This window comes from Penicillium coprophilum (genome assembly GCF_028826855.1).
Source record: "Penicillium coprophilum strain IBT 35676 chromosome Unknown utg000006l_segment0_segment0, whole genome shotgun sequence".
Taxonomy (NCBI): Eukaryota; Fungi; Ascomycota; class Eurotiomycetes; order Eurotiales; family Aspergillaceae; genus Penicillium; species Penicillium coprophilum.
In genome coordinates, this window is record NW_026622725.1 from 3,961,629 (window position 1) to 3,982,080 (window position 20,452).

Here is a 20,452-nt window from a genome sequence, read left to right on the forward strand (position 1 = left end):
TCTTAATATTCCATTAGCAATTTTCTTAAACATTATTACCATATAAGTATTTTGAGAGAATAGGGTTCGAAGATCAGTTTTGGCGGCAAATTGGCGGGTGGGTAAATTCTTGCTAACCGTTATGGTATGTTGTACGTTGGATGTCAACCATACTTGCTCGATCAGACTCAATTTGATCCGATCTGTATGATGTTACTTATTGTACGTGAAGGAAAAAAAATAACTGCAATAATTATGGATATACTTAACCTATCCGATCAATTACTTGTCCATAGTATCTTTATATGTCAATTAATGTACGCAGTTTTTTTGATGGAGATATATAGGGTTGATGGTGATACATGTTTGACGGGGTGCATATACAACATAGAACCCGAATCTTGCAATACGCCCAAAAAAAGGTCCTATTGTTGTTATTACATTCGCCTACTAAGAATGAACAAAAAGAAATGAGAGCAAAAAAGAAATCTCAGGTTTGGTTTTAGGAATAGCCGAACGCGGGGGTCGAACCCGCAGCCTTAAGATTAAGAGTCTTACGCTCTACCGATTGAGCTAGCCCGGCCGGGCTGTTGAAGGAGACAGCAATATAGCGCTACATAAGCCTAAAACAATCTACGGCTCACAGGGAAATGGCTGACATAATGTTAGCGCGTCGAGCGGCGAATCCTCTGGAACCAAAATTGTAAGGTGGAAGGTGGCTTCATCTACGAATCTAGGCATTTCCTTGATTGGATCCTATCATTGCTTCCCTGCTTCATATGAGTCTTTAACCTTCTGGTTGTTTGACTCTGACCGCGGCCACTAGATTGCCCACCATGTGCGTTACCAGAACCTCCCCCGATTCCTTGCTGCAGCTAACACTATACAGGGCAAAGCTCGTGGACGACCATCAGATCCATACTGCCTCGTTGCATAATCCGATCCCTTGGCAATTGCATACATATGTCTGGCCTTTTCTCATCATCTGGCCCGTGTTCTTCGCCTTCTACCTCTCCCCCGAGCGCTATGATACCTACATTCAGGGACAGGAATGGACCTTCGTGTTCGCGGGGTCCATAGTCACAATTCAGTCGCTCCTTTGGCTGATGACCAAGTGGAACATCGATATCAACACCCTGTTCACTACTGTTCGATCCAAGTCTATCGACACTGCCCGGCTTATCAAAGTGGTTCCCATCACCAACGCCGGGTCTGCCGAGATCTGCAAATTGATTAGAGAAAACACCGGCCCAAAGAAGTCCCTCTCGTTCCTCTTCCAGAAGCGCCGCTTCCTCTTTTACCCCGAGACTCGCACCTTTGCGCCTCTGTCTTACGCTCTTGACGCTGAACCGAAACCTGCCCTTAAGACTTTCCAGCAGAACGAGGGATTCACGTCGAAGGCCGAGATTGACCGCGTTCAAAACCACTATGGCGATAATACTTTCGATATCCCCGTTCCTGGCTTTATTGAGCTCTTCCAGGAGCACGCTGTCGCGCCATTCTTCGTCTTCCAGATTTTCTGTGTTGGGTTGTGGATGCTGGATGAATACTGGTACTACTCGCTCTTCACGCTCTTCATGCTTGTTATGTTCGAGAGCACCGTTGTGTGGCAGCGCCAGAGGACATTGAGCGAGTTCCGTGGAATGAGCATCAAGCCTTATGATGTCTGGGTATACCGTGAACGGAAATGGCAGGAGATCACCAGTGATAAGCTTCTTCCCGGTGATCTCATGTCGGTGAACCGCACCAAGGAGGACAGTGGCGTTGCCTGCGATATTCTCTTGATTGAAGGTAGTGTTATTGTGAACGAGGCTATGCTTTCTGGCGAGAGCACACCTCTTCTGAAAGACTCTGTCCAGCTTCGTCCTGGTGATGACTTGATCGAACCGGATGGATTGGACAAGCTCTCGTTTGTGCATGGTGGCACCAAGGTCCTCCAGGTCACCCATCCTAATCTGACTGGCGACGCTGGGTTGAAGAATCTGGCCAGCAATGTTACCATGCCCCCAGACAATGGTGCTCTGGGTGTGGTGGTTAAGACCGGGTTCGAAACCAGCCAGGGTAGCCTCGTCCGGACCATGATCTACTCGACTGAACGTGTCTCTGCCAACAATGTCGAAGCTCTGTTGTTCATTCTCTTCCTCCTGATTTTCGCCATTGCCGCTTCGTGGTACGTGTGGCAGGAGGGTGTGATCCGGGACCGCAAGCGCTCCAAACTTCTGCTCGACTGTGTCCTCATCATTACCAGTGTTGTTCCTCCTGAATTGCCTATGGAACTGAGCTTGGCAGTTAACACTAGTCTTGCTGCTCTGAGCAAGTATGCAATTTTCTGCACTGAGCCTTTCCGTATTCCCTTTGCTGGTCGTGTTGACATCGCTTGTTTTGACAAAACTGGTACTCTGACCGGAGAAGATCTTGTCGTTGATGGTATTGCTGGACTTACTTTGGGTGAGGCTGGCTCGAAGGTCGAAGCCGATGGTGCTCACACTGAATTGGCCAATTCATCTGCTGCTGGACCCAACACCACTCTCGTTCTCGCCAGTGCCCACGCCTTGGTGAAGCTGGATGAGGGTGATGTTGTCGGTGACCCCATGGAAAAGGCTACTTTGGAATGGCTTGGCTGGACTCTGGGCAAGAAGGACACTCTGTCTTCCAAGGGCAACGCTCCTGTTGTCTCTGGTTGCAGCGTTGAGTCTGTTCAGATTAAGCGAAGATTCCAGTTCTCCTCAGCCCTGAAGCGCCAAAGTACTATCGCGACTGTCACGACCAATGACCGCCAGGCTTCCAAGAAGATCAAGTCTACGTTTGTGGGTGTCAAGGGTGCCCCCGAGACCATCAATACTATGCTGGTCAACACCCCCCCAAACTACGAGGAAACCTACAAGCACTTCACCCGCAACGGTGCTCGTGTGCTTGCTCTTGCCTACAAGTACCTTTCATCTGAGACTGAGCTTTCCCAGAGCCGCGTAAACAACTATGTCCGCGAAGAGATCGAATCCGAACTTATTTTTGCCGGCTTCCTTGTCCTGCAGTGCCCACTTAAGGACGATGCTATCAAATCTGTCCAAATGCTGAATGAAAGCAGCCACCGTGTTGTCATGATCACTGGTGATAACCCGTTGACCGCTGTCCACGTCGCGCGCAAGGTCGAAATTGTTGACCGTGAGGTTCTCATTCTCGATGCCCCTGAACATGATAACTCTGGAACCAAAATTGTGTGGCGTACCATCGACGATCAGCTCAATCTTGAAGTCGACCCCACTAAGCCCCTCGACCCGAAGATTTTGGAAACCAAGGACATCTGTATCACTGGGTATGCTTTGGCAAAGTTCAAGGGCCAGAAGGCTCTCCCTGATTTGCTCCGCCACACCTGGGTTTATGCTCGTGTGTCTCCCAAGCAGAAGGAAGAGATTCTGCTTGGTCTCAAGGATGCTGGGTACACCACTCTGATGTGCGGTGATGGCACCAATGATGTCGGCGCTTTGAAGCAGGCTCACGTCGGCGTCGCGCTTCTGAACGGCTCGCAAGAGGATCTCACCAAGATCGCTGAACACTACCGGAACACCAAGATGAAGGAGCTGTACGAGAAGCAAGTCGGCATGATGCAACGATTCAATCAACCCGCCCCTCCAGTCCCTGTTTTGATCGCTCACCTGTATCCCCCCCGGTCCTACCAATCCCCACTACGAGAAAGCCATGGAGCGGGAGTCACAGCGCAAGGGTGCCGCGATCGCCGCTCCCGGTGGAACCTCCGAAGCTATCCCAACTATCACATCTCCTGGCGCCCAGGCCCTGCAACAATCAAACTTGACCCCCCAGCAGCAGAAAAAGCAGCAGGCACAGGTTGCCGCAGCTGGCCTTGCAGACAAGCTTACATCATCTATGATGGAGCAGGAGTTGGATGACAGCGAGCCCCCCCACTATCAAGTTGGGTGATGCCTCAGTCGCTGCTCCCTTCACCAGCAAGTTGGCCAACGTTATTGCTATCCCGAATATTATCCGCCAGGGTCGCTGTACCCTGGTTGCCACGATTCAGATGTACAAGATCCTTGCTTTGAACTGCCTGATCAGTGCCTACAGTCTGAGTGTCATCTATTTGGATGGTATCAAGTTTGGTGATGGACAAGTCACCATCAGCGGTATGCTTATGAGTGTCTGCTTCCTTTCTATCTCCCGCGCCAAGGTATGTTATAGTTCTCCATGTTGACAAAATGGGTTACTAACATTTTCATGTGTGAAGTCTGTCGAGGGTCTGTCTAAGGAGCGCCCGCAGCCCAATATCTTCAATGTCTACATCATTGGATCTGTTCTCGGACAGTTTGCCATCCACATTGCGACTCTGATCTATCTCTCCAACTATGTCTATAAGCACGAGCCGTACGTTACGAGAACCTTTCTCCCCTATGTACCACTCAATGGCTAACACAAACAATAGGAGAGATTCCGATATTGATCTCGAGGGCGAATTTGAGCCGTCCCTCCTGAACAGTGCCATCTACCTCCTCCAGCTGATTCAGCAAATCTCGACCTTCTCAATCAACTACCAAGGACGCCCCTTCCGCGAGTCGATCCGCGAGAACAAGGGCATGTACTGGGGTCTCATCGCCGCATCAGGTGTTGCATTCTCCTGTGCCACTGAATTCATCCCCGAGCTGAATGAGAAGTTGCGCCTCGTCCCCTTCACCAACGAATTCAAGATGACTCTCACTGTGCTGATGATCCTTGACTACGGTGGCTGCTGGTTGATTGAGAACGTTCTCAAGCACCTGTTTAGTGACTTCCGCCCTAAGGACATTGCTATTCGTCGCCCCGACCAGCTTAAGCGCGAGGCGGAGCGTAAGTTGCAAGAGCAAGTTGACGCCGAGGCTCAGAAGGAGCTGCAAAGAAAGGTCTAGTTTGGTGGTTTGAACTTTTGTATCTATATGCATAGAGAGGAGGTTGTCCGATTTTAGAAATGCTCATGTGGTGCATGACATTTAATACATGTTTTTTTTTTGGCTTTTATTGAAACAATCTTCCCAGTAGAATTTATTTTTTTCTTTCGGAGGACGTGTTTTGTTCTCTGAAGTACTCCGTACTTATCCATCACTTTGGCCAAGTAGTATATCGTGGCCAAATTGCTTGCAAGTCACTATCACTCTGCATCTCTCATCACCATTAGCGCATTTGGCATATCACCAGCTATAATTACATACGGAGTGCTCTGGTAGATGCAACGCTCACCCCATTGGGGGTCTATCATAGTACCAATTGCATGGTCAGATTGCCCGCTTTATGCCATTTGCACCTGAGGTAGGATTGATTCGGAGTGACTGAGCCGATCGCAGCCGAGACGTTAGAGCAATATAAAACTTCACCGTATAAACGTAAAGCCAGTGCAAGCATGAATTGTATAACATCAGATAGACTCAGAAAGAGTCATTCAACCCTATAGGAATGTAACATTTCATAGACCACCAGTTCACTATATCAAACTCAGCCCGATTCCGACACGCCTTGTCGTAGTAACCCATAGAACGGTGTTTAGTTTTATCACAATATATATACTCCCATATAGTGCAGATACCACCCTTGACTACCCAGGATTCTGGTGACCCGATAGTGCCATTATTACAACTAGTGAAGGCGCCGTTGTGAGACCATCTGCAAGAAACACCTGTGTCTGTTGGTTTGTCGCTGAGTCCTTCGTCCGGTCTCAAGCAGTCGTAGTTCTTCTTGTCATCCACATTATGTCCTTGGAGTATGTAGTAGTCGCCCTTGCAGTTCTTCTTGGTGTACATCATCACTGTCCATGGACTGACAGTTGGCGCTTTGCTAGTACCAGTACTTGTTTTTGTTTTTGAAGATTTGGTTGGCTTTGTTGCCGATGTGGTTTTGCTAATGGAAGTAATCTTGGTGGTTTTGGTGGTTGATGTAGCTTTGGGGGCAGACTTGGTTGTACTGGTCGATGTTGTCTTAGTGGATGAGGACACACTGCTAGCCACAAGTTTCTGAATAGCCACAAGCTTCTGAATAGACTTGAGTGCATCTGTAGATGTGGCAGATTTCCCTGAAGTGGCAGTATCTTTCGATGCGGTCCCTTCAGTGGAATGGTTGCCAACGCCATGAGCTGTAGAACTGCAAAAGTCCGGGGTGCTTCCACAAAACCCCCACGAGGAGCACTATTGAACCATTAGTTATCGAGGATCTATATGTCTACAAGCCCTTGACTCACACATTCATTAGCCGCACATGGATTCAAAGACCCTAGGTCAGACCAGTTGTTGGGACGTGATGTTCCAGGTACCCGAGGCCCACAAGCAGCATTTGGAAGCGCAGCTGGCATCAGAGGTTCTCCGGTGCTGAGGCAGATAAAAGTCCCCTGTGGCAAATTTCCGCATCCAAGCCATCCCCAGCTTCGAGTATTGTATCTTTCGATATCAGCCACGGTGATCGAGTGGGCTTGAGCAATCATAGGACAAGTCTCGCCAGCCTGGACGACATATTTGAAACAAATACCATCGCTACCTGCTTGAGGTGCAGACCCTACAGCTGCACCTGATGTTGCTGTCGGATTGACCAAAAGGAGGCTGATGAAAGCAACGAAGTTGCTGAAGCGGAAGCACTCCATCACCTGGAGAGCTGTTTGAGAGCGCAGTTGCCTTTACTCTATTTTCTCTCTTCTTCTCAAGGAGATAAGGTCTACCTTTATCTGTTTCAAGAGGGAAGAATTCAATGACCAAGGAAAGATGCCTGCATGAATGAATGTGACATTGCCAGGGATAGGCGGCGAGCGCTTCGTGAAAGAAATATGATACTATGCCAGGTTTATTAGTGTGATTCTGAACCAAATCATAGTAAGGCGCTGCGTTCGGTGGTTGACACCCTGGTTATTTTCTTTGTCCTCTCGCTGCTCACTGCATGGCCTTCCCAGCTTGTTCTATCAAGGCTTTGTCTAAGCCCTAAAAGTCGGAAGACTCGAGGCTATGAAGGTGGAATACTTTTTAAATGTAAACGCCTCACCCGAGCAAGATACCCATAGCCTAAGGACAGATCCAATAGGTTCTCGAAATTCTAGAAGATCTTTGAATGTGGGAGTAAGAAAGGGACTATTTATTCCATACAGGTACTGAGACTAGAAGGCCGGGCGTAAACAGACAGATCGATTGTCCCCTGACGCGCTCGAAAAATAGCAGAAACCTCATTTCTTCATTTCAGGAAATTTTTAGACACCGAACCACTTCTTTGTAAACGCGTAGGGCCAGATTTGGAAGACTATCTTTGTTAGCACCGTACTTAGTATCTTGGTTGACCGATAGTTTCGACCCCTCTGGTTTTTTTCAACATACAATATGAATGCATCAATGAACGCCGAGTGTAGAGACATCGTGAATGATTGGATCCATGAGCGTTTCGTAGTGCTCCACCTTGGTCCTTGACTTCATAGGCCACGAGATCGTATCGCTTGGTACTTGGGGATGTTTTTGCTTCTGAATCCCAATACTTGATATATTGCGGATTTCACCAATCAACACCTTCAAACTGAGCCAAACAGCTAAGCTTAGTCTCCTTATCAAGCAAGGCAAAAGTACATGAAAAATCTGAATAACTAGTTGACTACTCCGGAGTCACTAGCACAACCACTGACAAATCAGATCAAGAGATTAAGGAAAAAAGTCCATTCATCACCGCCGTTCCCACCCCATATACCAGCCAAGCAGCTACCATGACTGTCCCAGTCGCAACGGAAAAAAATGAGACCTGCGGCGAGACTCCTCCAAAAAGACAGCATCTAACTCTTCCAGGAGTTCGTTGGCATTCCGACAAACACCTGGCATCCAGGACCTTTTCGATACGAAATCTTTTCCTCGGCTATGACTTCACGGATGACTTTGCCCAACTGACCAATATCGCTTGGTATCGAGTATCCATTATCATCGTCCGTTCCCATAATGGTCTCAGGAGGCATTATGCTGGACTCGGTAAAATCGCCGAAGTGGATGGAGAGATCAGAATCAAGCAGAATGTTTCGACAAGCAACATCCGCAACAACGACTGAATGGCCGTGTATGGGCGATAAAGCAAGATCCATGTCTCGGAATCATGATAACTGAAGAGACTTCGAAGGGGCTTTTTGATAAATATGATCGCAGATCTCCGTTTTCCATATACGCGAGTTGTGTGGTTTCGTCCGCAAAACACAGGTATGGCACAACTCCATCGCATTGTTTTAGTTGATCGTAAACTTTTTGCCCCCTTTGGATGACCAGGAAACTGTCAGTCATTTCATCATCCAAGGTATATGAGTACCTCAGGGGCACTTTAACAGTCACATCGCCTTTCAAAACAACACCGGACCGGCCATGCCCAAGTAGCTTTTTTTCTCAGATGGAATTGCCGAAAGGGTTTAAAAATGGTGTTATCATGATTGGACAGAGACAATTATCTGAATGGAGAGCACAATTTGGTTGAATTTCAATGAGAGTCAAGTTATATATGTTTGAGACTAGAATTCCGCATAGACTGCGGTGACTTCCTTCAGATTTACGGATATCTAAGTATCCTTGCCGCAAATTGCAGATGTAGCCCGAGGACACCGTTAGTTACTTGATATCCGCAATCCTCGATTTTGAAGGATATAGTAGATCACCATCCTCTCGAGATTCAAGGATCTCTATCACACAACTCATGTATTCAAGACTGCCTTTCCATCGTAAGGTAAAAATCCAACATGAAAGCAGCCCCATCCAATGATCCCAATGTCAGCCTATATCATAAAATACCAAATTCGAGGCTTGCCGGGCGCCACTGGATAAGAATTGAAAATATCTTGGCACATTGCTGTGAGAGAAGATCGTTGCCCTATTCTTAGAACTAGCAATTAAAAGTCCTTTTCCGGAGTATGGAGTACTAGTCAGAATATTGTAGGTATTTGTTGCACAGTTCAAGTACTCCCGTATACCTGGATTGATCAACTTGACGGCATGAGAGAGACGAGGTCGAAGCTTGCCTCTAAACAACTGATCATGTCGGTTATATAGAGAAAGCTCAACGCGATTCATGCTTACAACTTATGTATCTAAGTTAGCAATCTAGTTGGTTCTTTCAATGCTGGATGAAAGTCCGATAAGGCATCAAGGCATCAAGGCATCGATGCATCAGACCGGACGTGTCTCAATCGAAATCCACCACTGAGGCTGATCGGGGGCTGCGAGTGGATGAATCATAAATTTCTCAACAGATGAAAAAAAAGAAAAGAAAAGATCAATGGATCACTTCTATTAAACTCACATTCCAGGTGGATTTTGTTTTTCAGTATAAATCATTCCTAGGTATTGCCAATAGATACGATGATAGCGTGAAAGAATACTCCGTACGCAGTTATTTGTAACTGGGTACCCTTCGCTTCAGCTGAGTGTTCGACCATCAAACAGAAATGAGCAGTCACAGTATAGGTGCCCTGGGGTACACATACTGTTACTGCAAAGTCCACGAGTTGGGGGGGCATAACCGCTCTCTGAGAGATGTTAAGTATTATACGGTGAGACCCGTGGACATCTCGGTCAACCGGGGACAGAATGTTATAAGGAAAATCAACGCTATTCCCCGAACCCAGTCCCCGAACCCAGACCCCTGGGTATGGACTTTTCTATTTGAATGGTGGCGCTAATATGGAGGACTTGAGCCCCTATATGCATCCAGAGTACACCGGTGTCTGGGTACAAATTTGATGAATCACATAAGATCCCTCGTTTTCATGTACAATATTCGCGGATCATGGCGGGTTCGAACATCTTGGGCAGGATAAAATCAAGCCCCTGACCCAAAAGAGTCCTGGTCACTACACAATCACATTGTCGGAATATATATAAAAAGTTGTTGACCCGAACTGTCGGGTCTTACATCTTCATGCTTGAGCTGTGTCAGCATCTTGTTCTTGACCTTTCATCTACCGCACTGCCAAAATGCCGAGCGGGACTGCAACAGGTGACTTTGGCCCAGCACCCCCTGGGCTAGATCTGGCAGAGAACCAGACAGGCAATTTATTGGGAGCAGTGGTTCCTGTAGCGGTGCTCGCAACCACTGCAGTTGCATTACGGATAGTTGGGCCAATCAAGAAGAAAGATGTCAGAAAATTAGCTGTCGATGACTACTTGATCATCGCCGGCCTTTTATTCTCTTGGGGAACCGCAATATCCTGTTTTATAAGTGAGTCAACCCGGAGCTGTGACATGGTCAATGGGGCATGGCACTTACACCAGACTCTCTAGGCATTCCGTATGGCAACGGCTATCATTTGCAATCCGTAACAAAAGCAGAATTCATTACTATTTGGAAGGTATGGAAAATACCGAGCCATCTGAGATAGACGTTGACAAGATACTTAGATACTCTTTTCCTATGTCATGATTTACGCTACCGCCGTCACCTGCACCAAAGCCTCGATCCTCTGTTTCTACGGCCGCATATTCAGCTTTCGCTGGTCACTAAGCGTCTGTATGTTTCTGGTCGTTGGATACTGGGTTGCCATTATCGTCACGGTTGCAATGGCCTGCCGACCACTGCCATATTTTTGGCTACTCTACACTGATCCAACGGCTACTGGTGTATGCATCGACGTTCCCACGTTCTTTTTTGCCAATGGAATCGGCGCCATGGTGATTGATGTGATAATTCTGTGCATACCGATGCCAACAATCTACAAGTTGCAGATGCAGTTGTCGCAGAAGGTAGCGATCGTGGGTATCTTACTCTTAGGAAGTTTGTATGTGCCTCTTCCCCGAGCATTCCACCAGAACCTTGCTCATGGCTAATCGACATCAGTGTCTGCGTGGCAAGCATTTGCCGGATTATCACGTTTCAGATCAACTCCGAGGGCACCGATACTACGTGGACTATTGCGCCTGTCTTCATTTGGTCGTCTGTGGAACCCTTTGTTGGGATTATCTGCGCATGTCTCCCCACCTTTGGGCCATTCTTCCGTCGGTGGTGGCCCAAAGTTCAGACAGCGCGCTCGTCCAACAGTCATAGTACCGGTGCAAGCACCGAACGTTCATCTGACAAGATGACCTGGCTTCGGAAACATCGAGCAAAAAAGACACCCAAGGACTCATTATTTAGTATCAATGACTTTGGATGTGTAGATGAGGTTCAATTGATGAACGACATAAATGCCACTCGGTCGCTCGGGGACGAGACTACGAGTGATCATCATGATGTGGAGCGAGGTTGTATCACGGTTCAACAAGATGTGGAAGTGACATGGGCCAAGTACAAATCAGGCAAAAAGTCTGACCTAGCCTTCAAATATCACAAAGGCCCCTGAAGAGTCTCATCTTTGCCAATATCTTTCGTTTTCGTTTGGGTCGGCCTAGATTTGCATTTCTCTTTTGTGTACAGGGTGAAAGAAAATAGACGCCACATGATGGCAATTTGGAATTGAAACAATATTCACAGAGTAAATTTCTTGCAATCAAAGGAAGCATATCGAGTACAGTAAAGGGAGTATATCAATTGATAACCTGGCATATCATCTGGTTGAATCTTTTGCCCCCAAAACATACATTGGCATCCCTTTTACTATTTGGTACGCTGTTGAACTTAAGATGTAAACATAAAAGCCGTTGAGAATATGCATGACTTATAAGCAGAATTGCCATCCCCAATTGACAGACCACGGCCAAGTTAATCTAGACGATCCTCCATGGCCTTTCCCGCTGCAAAGCACTTGACACGGGTTGTGCTAATATATAGCTTAAAAATAGCACGAGATGACATTTAGATCATGTCTAGATCACTGAAAGACCAGCTTGAGAGGCTGCATCTTTAGATAGAGCGACTCCAATGATTATCTGAATATGAACGTGCTCACTTTCACTGCAAAAAGCAGCAAGGGGTGAAACCGGAAAGAAGTGACATGACATGTCTACTTCATGCACGATATCATTCATTCTTATATCACCAAGGATACGGAATATGTAGTAAAAGACGACTGAAAATACAATCCAGAGAACTCCAGAGTCAGACATAAAGTCCATTTGACCATGACTATCAATGTCCTACTTCGTTATGTACATGTAAGGGCATACATGCGCCTCTTGTAGAGTTTCAAACTGCCAAGCGTCCAATGTTTTGACCGTCAGACCTGCGTTGCAGTTCACCGCTACTTACATATGACATATAGGGAGTACCTAGGTGGAGATGGGAATGTGAGACGGCGCAGTAGCTATCTTAATCGGGCTATCATTTGTAACCTCACCTTTCTACTTCGCTCACCTAAAACAAAGAACAAGCATCAAATACTAGCAAATAGGGAAGAAAATGTTCATGTCAAAAGATCAGAAATTGTCATCATTGACTGTCACAGAGGTCGATGCCACGAAACACGCAGAAAACGATTCTGTGGGTTTTCCAGAGGATCTCGGTCATCATGTCCAATGGATGCCTGACCTCAACCTATTGACCAACAGAGAAACCACAGATCTCTGTATAAACGAGTACCCCTACTCGACAAACCCGGATGATTTCTTCGCCGACTTGGAGTTCATGTTCATGGCGCGTATTACTGAAACGCTGAGAATATTGTCTGAGCAGCAACTCAAACCTTCGCAGCCACATCTGCAGAAGTATGTGGACTGGATGATTCATCAGCAGCTCCTGCTGGACAAAGACCAGCTTCGATTTGCTTCTGAGCCATTGAAGAGCCGGCTGGTCGATCTTGACTATCTTCAAGACGTCGAAGATCGATTGATGAACCTTAACAAAAGAGGTTACTTCTATGTCACTGTTGCTCGGAATCTATTGAAGTTCCTAGCCGGTGAGATGGAGTCGTCAACCATCTTTGAAGGGAACATGTTGAAAGATTTCTACTCCGAAGAAGTAAGGTCTCCCCTGCGTGATTCAGTGCTGCCGCTTATGACAGAACTAGGTTCATGAATCCCATGCACTCAGACAGTGTGGTAAATACCTTGACCTTCTTTCTCATCTTAACCCAAGAATGAAGATTCTGGAAGCCAGTGCAGAAGTCGGATTCATGGCAGAGGTCATGCTGCGCACGTTGGGAAATACAGAAAACAGCAATCCGAAGTACGCGCAGTGGGACTTTACTGATAAACCAGGAACGTCGTTTGCTGGTGCCCAAGATAGATTTCATCACGAGGCCGAGCGAATGCAATTCAGACATCTGGACATTGAGCAGGACCCTGAGAAACAGGGATTCGAATGTGCCACTTACGATATGGTCGTTTCTTCCATGGTACGTTCATATTTCTTCCTTGCAACTTTTCAACATCTCACTCCAATGCAGGTAGTTTATGCCACGTCGGACATTGAAGCTGTTTTGCGCAATGCCAGAAAGCTTCTAAAGCCGTGAGTAATAGCTAATTCCCAAGATTCCAATCAATCTGACATACAATTCCCAGAGGGGGCAAGCTCATACTATACGAGATGATGGGTCCTAGTGTCCGGTCTACTTTTACGCTTGGCCTCTTTGAGAGATTCTGGATCAGTGGGTTGTTTGTCTCCGGTAAAAGCCAGATGTCATTGCTAAGTTTTACAGGTTCAGTCGCAGATTCGAAACCGGGACCTTGCTTCGACGAGAGACAATGGAATGAACTCCTCGTTCGGGCCGGATTCTCTGGTCTGGATATAATTCTACCAGATTTTGATGCATCCATAGCCCATGAATGCAGCCTGCTGGTTTCAACAGCAGCAGAGGAATCACCAGCGGCCTATCCTGTCCAGGAAATCGAAATTGTCTACGACGTTGCCGAGTCGAGCCAACAGGAACTCGCAAAGTTCCTTGTCGAGTACTGTCAATCAAACAAGCTGGCCCCTGTCCGCTCTTTCTCTATTCAAGAAGCGACGAATCACACGCCTGAAAGCCCATTGCTACGGATCTTCCTTCTCGAGCTTCGCGTTCCCATTCTATCGGACATTCCACCGGAACTGCTCCAAAAACTGCAGGGCCTTCTTTCTTCTGCCTCAACTGTGCTTTGGATCAACCAAAGAGGAGGCATACTTCCTTCTCAGCCCCGACTCAGCCCTGTGAATAGGCTATCTCGCGTACTGATGGAACATTGCAAGCGTAGACTTCACCTACTTTCGCTTGAACTTCGAAGCCGATTAGATACAAAGCAGCGCGATCATATTACAAGACTGATTAGATTTTTACTGTCACCAGCAGCTTCCAATGCAAATTTGGAGCATATTGAGCAGGATGGGGTCCTGAACACTCCTCGTCTGATCGCTTCAGCCCATTGAGCGCGAACATCTCTTTCATGGCCACCTCACCTCAACACAATAGGCTTACCCCTTGCGATACAACTGAGTGATTGATTTACCGGATAGCTCCAGTCTGCATTGCCAGTTTTTGAGATTCTTGTGTTGGCATCGGTGTGACAATTGGTTGTGAAGAGCAAGCTTGTTGAAAATTCATCAAATGGTTTGCCAGTCAGATCATCAGAATTACTATCCAATCTATCAATCTGATCCATATATACCAGAATAGTGTAGTAAATACATCCAACTCGAGTTGTAGTGATTTTATTGAACTCAGACGATTCCCCGACATCGCACCTCCCCCACTATGATCTCATCGATTCTCCATGTTTGAATTGTTTCTTCTCATCTTCTCATATTCATACAACTCAACAATATGACGAACCTTACTCTCCAGTCAAAGCATCGACTACAGTCAGGACATGAGATCCCAGTTCTGGGATATGGAGTCAGTTACCTCGCGAACACATGTACCTCAAGAGCAGAGCTGACACTATACGACTTGACAGGTGTATATGATGTACGTTTAGATCAATGCTCATCATGATTGTCCTAACCATTGCAGCCCCTCATCCGCGACAGAAAAGGCTACACTCGAAGCGCTGAACGTTGGATTCCGTCATGTAAGTCCACCCGGAAAGATTGAAAGACCACACTAAACAAGAGATCTCAGGTCGACTCGGCGATCATGTACCGCAACGAGAAGCCCTGCGGAAAGGCAATTTCGAATTCCGGACTGGATCGATCGCAGATCTTCTTTACGACCAAGATCCCACCGGAAGCAATGGGTTACGAGTCTACCAAGCGAGCTATTAATTCGAGTCTGCGGGAAGCGGCACAGGAATACTTTGACCTGTAAGCCAGAGTCCTTGCGGAATCCTTGCGGAATTGGATACAATCTAACCAGTGGACCTAACAGTATTCTAATTCATGCGCCCTACGGCGGTAAAAAAGCCCGTCTGGGCTCGTGGGATGCACTTGTCGAAGCCCAGAAAGCAGGCCAAGTGAAATCCATCGGTGTATCCAATTACGGTATCCACCACCTCGAAGAACTGGAGGCTTATATCCAGGGCGGTGGAGGTGGCCAGATTGATGTCGGTCAGTATGAGCTGCACCCGTGGCTGGATCATTCAGATATCGTGGAGTGGCTTCAAAAGAGGAATATTATTGTGGAGGCGTATTCGCCTCTTGCGCATGGTAGTCGGCTGACGGAACCTGTGTTGCTGTCTATCGGTAAGAAATACGGGAAGACACCGGCGCAGGTGTTGATTCGGTGGAGTCTACAAATGGTAAGTGGAATCTATCTGGTTAATAGAGTAAAGGGTACAGTAATCAGGATGCTGATGATCTGTCAGGGATTTGTGCCTTTGCCCAAGTCTCGTACACCGAAGCGCATTCGTGAGAATGCCGATGTCTTTGACTTTGAGTTGGCGGCTGAGGATATGAAGCTGCTGGATACAGGAGAGTATTCACCCACGGACTGGGATCCAACTGTTGATGAGGATTGAAGTCGATGGAAGGGAGATGGTAGTAGAGAGGAAGAGGAAGAGGAACCCGGAAGGTTGGATTTGTCACCGTAGAGGGGCTATCCGCGGGGTGAAATTGCGACTTGCAACTTCGCTCCGATTTTCTTCCTCGACACTTAAAGATCTCCCTCTATACCTCTATATCTAAGATCTATACAGCATTCATCTATCCAATTTATTCTTCCATCATGAAGTTGATTCTATCCAGTTCGTAAGTGGTGTCATTCGCATGCGCCTTGATCCATGTCACTCATCTCTCACAGAAATATTATGCAAGCGGGACGTCAATCCGTCATTCGCCAGCCTCTGACACAGAAATCAAACGTTGAGCTAATCAACTCACTTCGATCGAACTTCCTTGCCTCGCAGCAGATCGAAACGTCAACCAACGGCACCACAAAGGGTCAAGGCGTGTCGCATCCGCCCTCATGGACACTACAGACCGAAGATGCCCTCTATATCCCCGCGATTGACTTCTCACAACCCGGCCTGTCAGAGGAACGCGACCAATACGATATCACAGTGAAGCTATTCTACCTACCGGGAATCCCAGTATCAAGGCGCCGCGCACACACCAGAGAGGCAATTGATCTAGTATTGAAGGAACTACACGTCAAATCTATCGATCTACTGATCGTCTCGTTCCCGGGGATCCGGTTCGATGCAGATGATGACAGCGAAGAGGAAGATAATGAGATGAGCAACGGTGAACCGGACGATTTCGACAGCTTGGTGCAGACATGGGAGGTGCTGGAGTCGCTGCACGAGCAGGGCGTGATCGCCCAGCTGGGCGTCGCGGAGTTCGGCAGCGAACGTTTGGCCCGATTTTTGCCGCATACCAAGGTCAAGCCCTCGGTCGATCAGATCAATCTGAAGGATTGCTGTGTCGTTCCTAAACATTTGATTCTCTATGCGAAACAAGAGCAAATTCAACTCCTCACCCATAACGATTGCCATGGTATTCTTCCTGTCGGCACGACGCGAGAACTGCTGGGTCCCGCGGAGAAGAGTGGTGCGGGGATCTTGGCTTCGTCTCCCGAGGCCAACGATGGCATCCAGGGAGACATCGAGCCGCAGTGGGTGGTCAAGTACACGGCAGTCGTCAAGGATCGCGGAGTGGTCGAGAACAAGGGGTATTTCGCGTCGGCTGATGTCGGCTCATGTCTTAAGGACCGGTCATGAATGCTTGTTTTTTTCTTCTTTGCGTCATCAATAAGGATTTCTGTCGTGACAAAGCGTGGCGTTTCTTTTCAGCTTTTAGAATTGATCATAACTGTTGTGGGCGGGTTGTATCCATCTCCAAAATCAAATGAGACTGGGTTAACCAAGCATGCTTCTCTTCCGCCCTCTCAAGCGCACATCCTCAAGTCTCTTCAGCGCAGATTGAGCCCCCTTGTAGCTATCCCGGTAACCCATAATCAGCTCCTCGAACAAAGGCTCCGAACGCGGATGTGTGCTCCCAATCGCCCGCTCCAACACGTATAAATCCACCGCCCGGTCCTCATCCTGATTGCTCTGCGACGCGAGACCGAAATCAATCAACACGACATCCCCCTCCATAGAAGGCGAGCCAGTGCCATCAACAACACCACTTGCATCTTTAAACGGTCGCAGCATGAGGTTACTCGTCGTCAAGTCTCCGTGCACAACACCAGCCTTGTGCAGGATACCAATGGCAGCGCCCATTTTCCTTAGCAACCCACGCACACGCGCCTCTTCGTTTTCGATCTGCGACTGATTCATGGACCCCACGTTCTGCTTCATCCATGCTTCCCACTGCTCGAGAACCACCCGAATCACCGGCCCGTCAATCCACTCCATCATTAGCCAGGCACCGCCCCACCCGCCCTCTTCGCCGCCGTGTCCTTCCCAGTCCAAGGCTAGGACAGCTGGAACGCTCACGCCCTCCCGGATGAGTTTTGCGAGGCATCGTGCTTCTGAGGTGATCCGTTGACGAGTAAGTCGGCGGTCAAGAATTGGATGGCGGTAGGGTTTGGATGGGCGGATCTTGAGCGCGGCGGGGATGGAGGGGTTGAGGGAGATGGTTTTGTAAAGGTGAGCTTCGGCACCTTGGGTGAGGAGGATTGGCGGTGGTGTGGTGTTGTTAAAGGGCGAGGGAAGAGCTGGGGGTTTGTATTCTTCCATTGTGGAGAGAGTTGAAGGATTGCAGAGTTGACGAGGTGAGAAGGTGGAAGGTCGAAAGATCAAAAGGAAGGAAAAAGTTCTGGTGGGGCGGATCTCGGAGTATACCAGTTGAGACGTTAATATATTGACGTACGATATGAACAGATTTATATAGGAAGATGTTATGATGTTAATATATTAAAGCACAGACAAATCAAATAGCTTGAAAATATCAAAGTATCGATCTCATTATGTTGAAGCTTGAGTTCAAAGACCCCTATATGTATATGTTTCAATCTCTCGCCATATCAGCATCCCGTTAACATTAAATCAAATGAGATGAATATCAGGGCACACATTAGCCAACCGACAAGTGCCCTGATACATTCTTTCAAGAATTGACCCCATAAGTTCTAGATCAGTAGATTCTGCCGACCAATGCCTCAAAGTGCGAATCGACAACCTCACCAAAGGAGCCCAATTTGGCGGTATACGCACCTGCCACGTACTAGGATCCCTTGATGCCTCGACCTGATATAACACAGCCCCAAGGATATGTACAGCACAGGCGAAGCTGGCGCGCACCACGTTCCAAATCCATTCGTGTCGGAACTGATACCAGTAGCTTGGGATCAGTATGACGCAGTTATCAATCGCCTTTTGAGCCAGGTCAAACACTTCTACCCAGACTTGATGGTTGTTCTTGATGAAGGTTGGCATCCCCTTGTAGTGCATTGCGAGGTAGAACGCTGGTCGGTAGATCCTCTCCAGTGCCATATGATATCGGCCGCGGAAGAAGAACCTTAGGTCCGGGTTGTCTTGTGTGGACTGGATCCCGGCTACCGAGATCTGATACCTTTGGATGAGTTAGCCAGCTGAGTCGGGAGACTTTTTTCTATGTTCGGGGACTTTTGGGGCGTGTACCATGATGTTACAACATTCTCCGCTGACAAGGTCTTCCTTAAGAGATGGGGGATATCTTTGGTCCAGCCCTTCTCACCTTGACGCCACATGTCGGACACTATTTCATTAGTGGTCCGGCGATTACAGATAGATCCGATGTAGAATCTCCAGCCTCTTTCTTCTTCCGTGCCATCCAGTTCAAAGCCTGGTTTGATGGCAAAATCTTGGTCTTCCTCCATATGGTCATACGAGGAAGGAGATCTGTGAGGAAATTTCGGGAATGGATCTGAGTAACCCATGCTTTCAAGACCACTGTTCCAGAGAGGGAGCTCGCTCTGCATCTCACTGTGAACAACACTTAGTGATCATATGTCAAACCGGGTAAACGGGAAAACCTACTGTTCCGCTTGGATACAGGACCAGTATAGTCTCGACTCCAGGTTATGATAGTTGTCATCAGCGGTCCACCGTTCTCTACAAAGGGACCGCAAACGAACCTCCAATCTACAAGATGCCTGCTGGTAACAGAACCAAGCCTGTAGAGGTCGTATGGCATGTCTGTGATAACTTCCAGCAAGAAGGAAGCACTGGATATCTGTTGGAGAAGTGTGCAAGAAGCCAAATCTCTGCTTTGCGGCGTGGAAATATGTCTCAGCCAAATCGAGGTTGGCGTCTGACATGGGTGGTGCTTGGAGTCCATCGAGATTCGCGGGCATGTCCTCCGCTAGTGGAACGAACTTGGATGATGTGCATGAAGCTAAAGCACACGCTAACAGCTATGCGGGATATGATTTAGTTCATGTGGACCTTCCCAAAAAAAGAAGAAAAAAAAAAAAAAAGAACTGACATACCACTTGACACGAGGGGCCATCCCATCCAAGACCCTGGACGGTGACCTCCTTGGCATAGCGGTCTAGATTCTCGAGATCGACTATCGGGTTCCTTCGGTGGCATAGTAGGAAGTACTTCCTGCAAAGTCTAGGAATCTCATCGACAAAGTTTCCGATCCCCACCTGCCGGGGTGCCTGCATACTACGGGGCTGACTATCCAGTGAGTCGAGTAAGAAAGATCGGATATGCTTTTCGGCTTCGGTGATGACCTTGTTAAAGATAGGCCATCGGAGCATGTTCTCCCCGGAGCTAGCCATGTAAAGGATTCGGGGATCGTGATCGGTTCCCCGATCATCGATACTAGCCGTGCTGCTGCTTGGTGGATTAGTCCCCGACAATGATTCAGCCACTGGACTAGTGCTCTGCACGGCTAACTCAAAGAATCCTTCTTTGAGTGAGCCGAGTGAACGACTCGAGGAGGTGGAGCCCTCGGACGTTTTGATATCCTCTAGCAGACCGGCGATATGATTTAGCCGTTGGAGCACTTCTTGATTCGACGGGTTCACGGGGTCAAACCCGAGTCTAAGAATACAGTGTGTCAATGATTAGTGTCTCTCCCGATGATGATCATATCTTACTGGTTCTGTTGTGGTGAGGTTTCGGGATAGTTGCACTCGACCCCCTGCATGGTGCAGTAGCTACAGGTCGGCCTGGTATTGTCACATCGAGTCTTGCGCAGCCGACAGGTCTGACAGGCTGTCGGGGCTCGGGTCCGAATCTCGCGCTTCCTAGCAACTCTTTGGTTGCCAAACTCCATAGTCATCTCAAGT

General features: G+C 47.8%; 9 protein-coding genes across 9 annotated transcripts; 5 read left to right on the forward strand and 4 right to left on the reverse strand.

Moving 5' to 3' along the window:
* Window positions 1–629: 629 nt before the first annotated feature.
* On the forward strand, window positions 630–4,874 carry N7500_010489 (ion-transporting P-type ATPase SPF1; the record flags this gene model as incomplete). The annotated part of the gene is made up of 7 exons (XM_056681627.1): window positions 630–682; window positions 806–817; window positions 869–3,617; window positions 3,670–3,875; window positions 3,943–4,162; window positions 4,220–4,356; window positions 4,415–4,874. 7 exons carry the CDS (start codon window positions 630–632, stop codon window positions 4,872–4,874), a joined length of 3,837 nt encoding a protein of 1,278 aa, XP_056529009.1.
* Window positions 4,875–5,387: 513 nt separating this feature from the next.
* On the reverse strand, window positions 5,388–6,589 carry N7500_010490 (uncharacterized protein; the record flags this gene model as incomplete). The annotated part of the gene is made up of 2 exons (XM_056681628.1): window positions 5,388–6,140; window positions 6,194–6,589. The coding sequence occupies 2 exons, from the start codon at window positions 6,587–6,589 to the stop codon at window positions 5,388–5,390; spliced, it is 1,149 nt and encodes a 382-aa protein (XP_056529010.1).
* A 1,161-nt stretch (window positions 6,590–7,750) lies between these two features.
* On the reverse strand, window positions 7,751–8,050 carry N7500_010491 (serine/threonine protein kinase; the record flags this gene model as incomplete). The annotated part of the gene is made up of 1 exon (XM_056681629.1): window positions 7,751–8,050. One exon carries the CDS (start codon window positions 8,048–8,050, stop codon window positions 7,751–7,753), a length of 300 nt encoding a protein of 99 aa, XP_056529011.1.
* Window positions 8,051–9,923: 1,873 nt separating this feature from the next.
* Window positions 9,924–11,284, forward strand: N7500_010492 (uncharacterized protein; the record flags this gene model as incomplete). The annotated part of the gene is made up of 4 exons (XM_056681630.1): window positions 9,924–10,167; window positions 10,230–10,297; window positions 10,347–10,723; window positions 10,783–11,284. The coding sequence occupies 4 exons, from the start codon at window positions 9,924–9,926 to the stop codon at window positions 11,282–11,284; spliced, it is 1,191 nt and encodes a 396-aa protein (XP_056529012.1).
* A 995-nt stretch (window positions 11,285–12,279) lies between these two features.
* Window positions 12,280–14,220, forward strand: N7500_010493 (uncharacterized protein; the record flags this gene model as incomplete). Its single annotated transcript, XM_056681631.1, has 5 exons — window positions 12,280–12,837; window positions 12,887–13,213; window positions 13,265–13,326; window positions 13,380–13,465; window positions 13,517–14,220. The coding sequence occupies 5 exons, from the start codon at window positions 12,280–12,282 to the stop codon at window positions 14,218–14,220; spliced, it is 1,737 nt and encodes a 578-aa protein (XP_056529013.1).
* A 394-nt stretch (window positions 14,221–14,614) lies between these two features.
* Window positions 14,615–15,746, forward strand: N7500_010494 (aldo/keto reductase family protein; the record flags this gene model as incomplete). The annotated part of the gene is made up of 6 exons (XM_056681632.1): window positions 14,615–14,686; window positions 14,748–14,758; window positions 14,804–14,861; window positions 14,912–15,093; window positions 15,158–15,527; window positions 15,594–15,746. 6 exons carry the CDS (start codon window positions 14,615–14,617, stop codon window positions 15,744–15,746), a joined length of 846 nt encoding a protein of 281 aa, XP_056529014.1.
* A 206-nt stretch (window positions 15,747–15,952) lies between these two features.
* N7500_010495 (putative gamma-cysteine synthetase regulatory subunit) lies at window positions 15,953–16,946 on the forward strand (the record flags this gene model as incomplete). The annotated part of the gene is made up of 2 exons (XM_056681633.1): window positions 15,953–15,975; window positions 16,028–16,946. The coding sequence occupies 2 exons, from the start codon at window positions 15,953–15,955 to the stop codon at window positions 16,944–16,946; spliced, it is 942 nt and encodes a 313-aa protein (XP_056529015.1).
* Window positions 16,947–17,084: 138 nt separating this feature from the next.
* On the reverse strand, window positions 17,085–17,909 carry bud32 (serine/threonine protein kinase BUD32; the record flags this gene model as incomplete). The annotated part of the gene is made up of 1 exon (XM_056681634.1): window positions 17,085–17,909. The coding sequence occupies one exon, from the start codon at window positions 17,907–17,909 to the stop codon at window positions 17,085–17,087; it is 825 nt and encodes a 274-aa protein (XP_056529016.1).
* Window positions 17,910–18,306: 397 nt separating this feature from the next.
* N7500_010497 (fungal specific transcription factor domain-containing protein) lies at window positions 18,307–20,310 on the reverse strand (the record flags this gene model as incomplete). The annotated part of the gene is made up of 6 exons (XM_056681635.1): window positions 18,307–18,396; window positions 18,474–18,744; window positions 18,813–19,136; window positions 19,191–19,567; window positions 19,643–20,204; window positions 20,261–20,310. 6 exons carry the CDS (start codon window positions 20,308–20,310, stop codon window positions 18,307–18,309), a joined length of 1,674 nt encoding a protein of 557 aa, XP_056529017.1.
* Window positions 20,311–20,452: the final 142 nt, after the last annotated feature.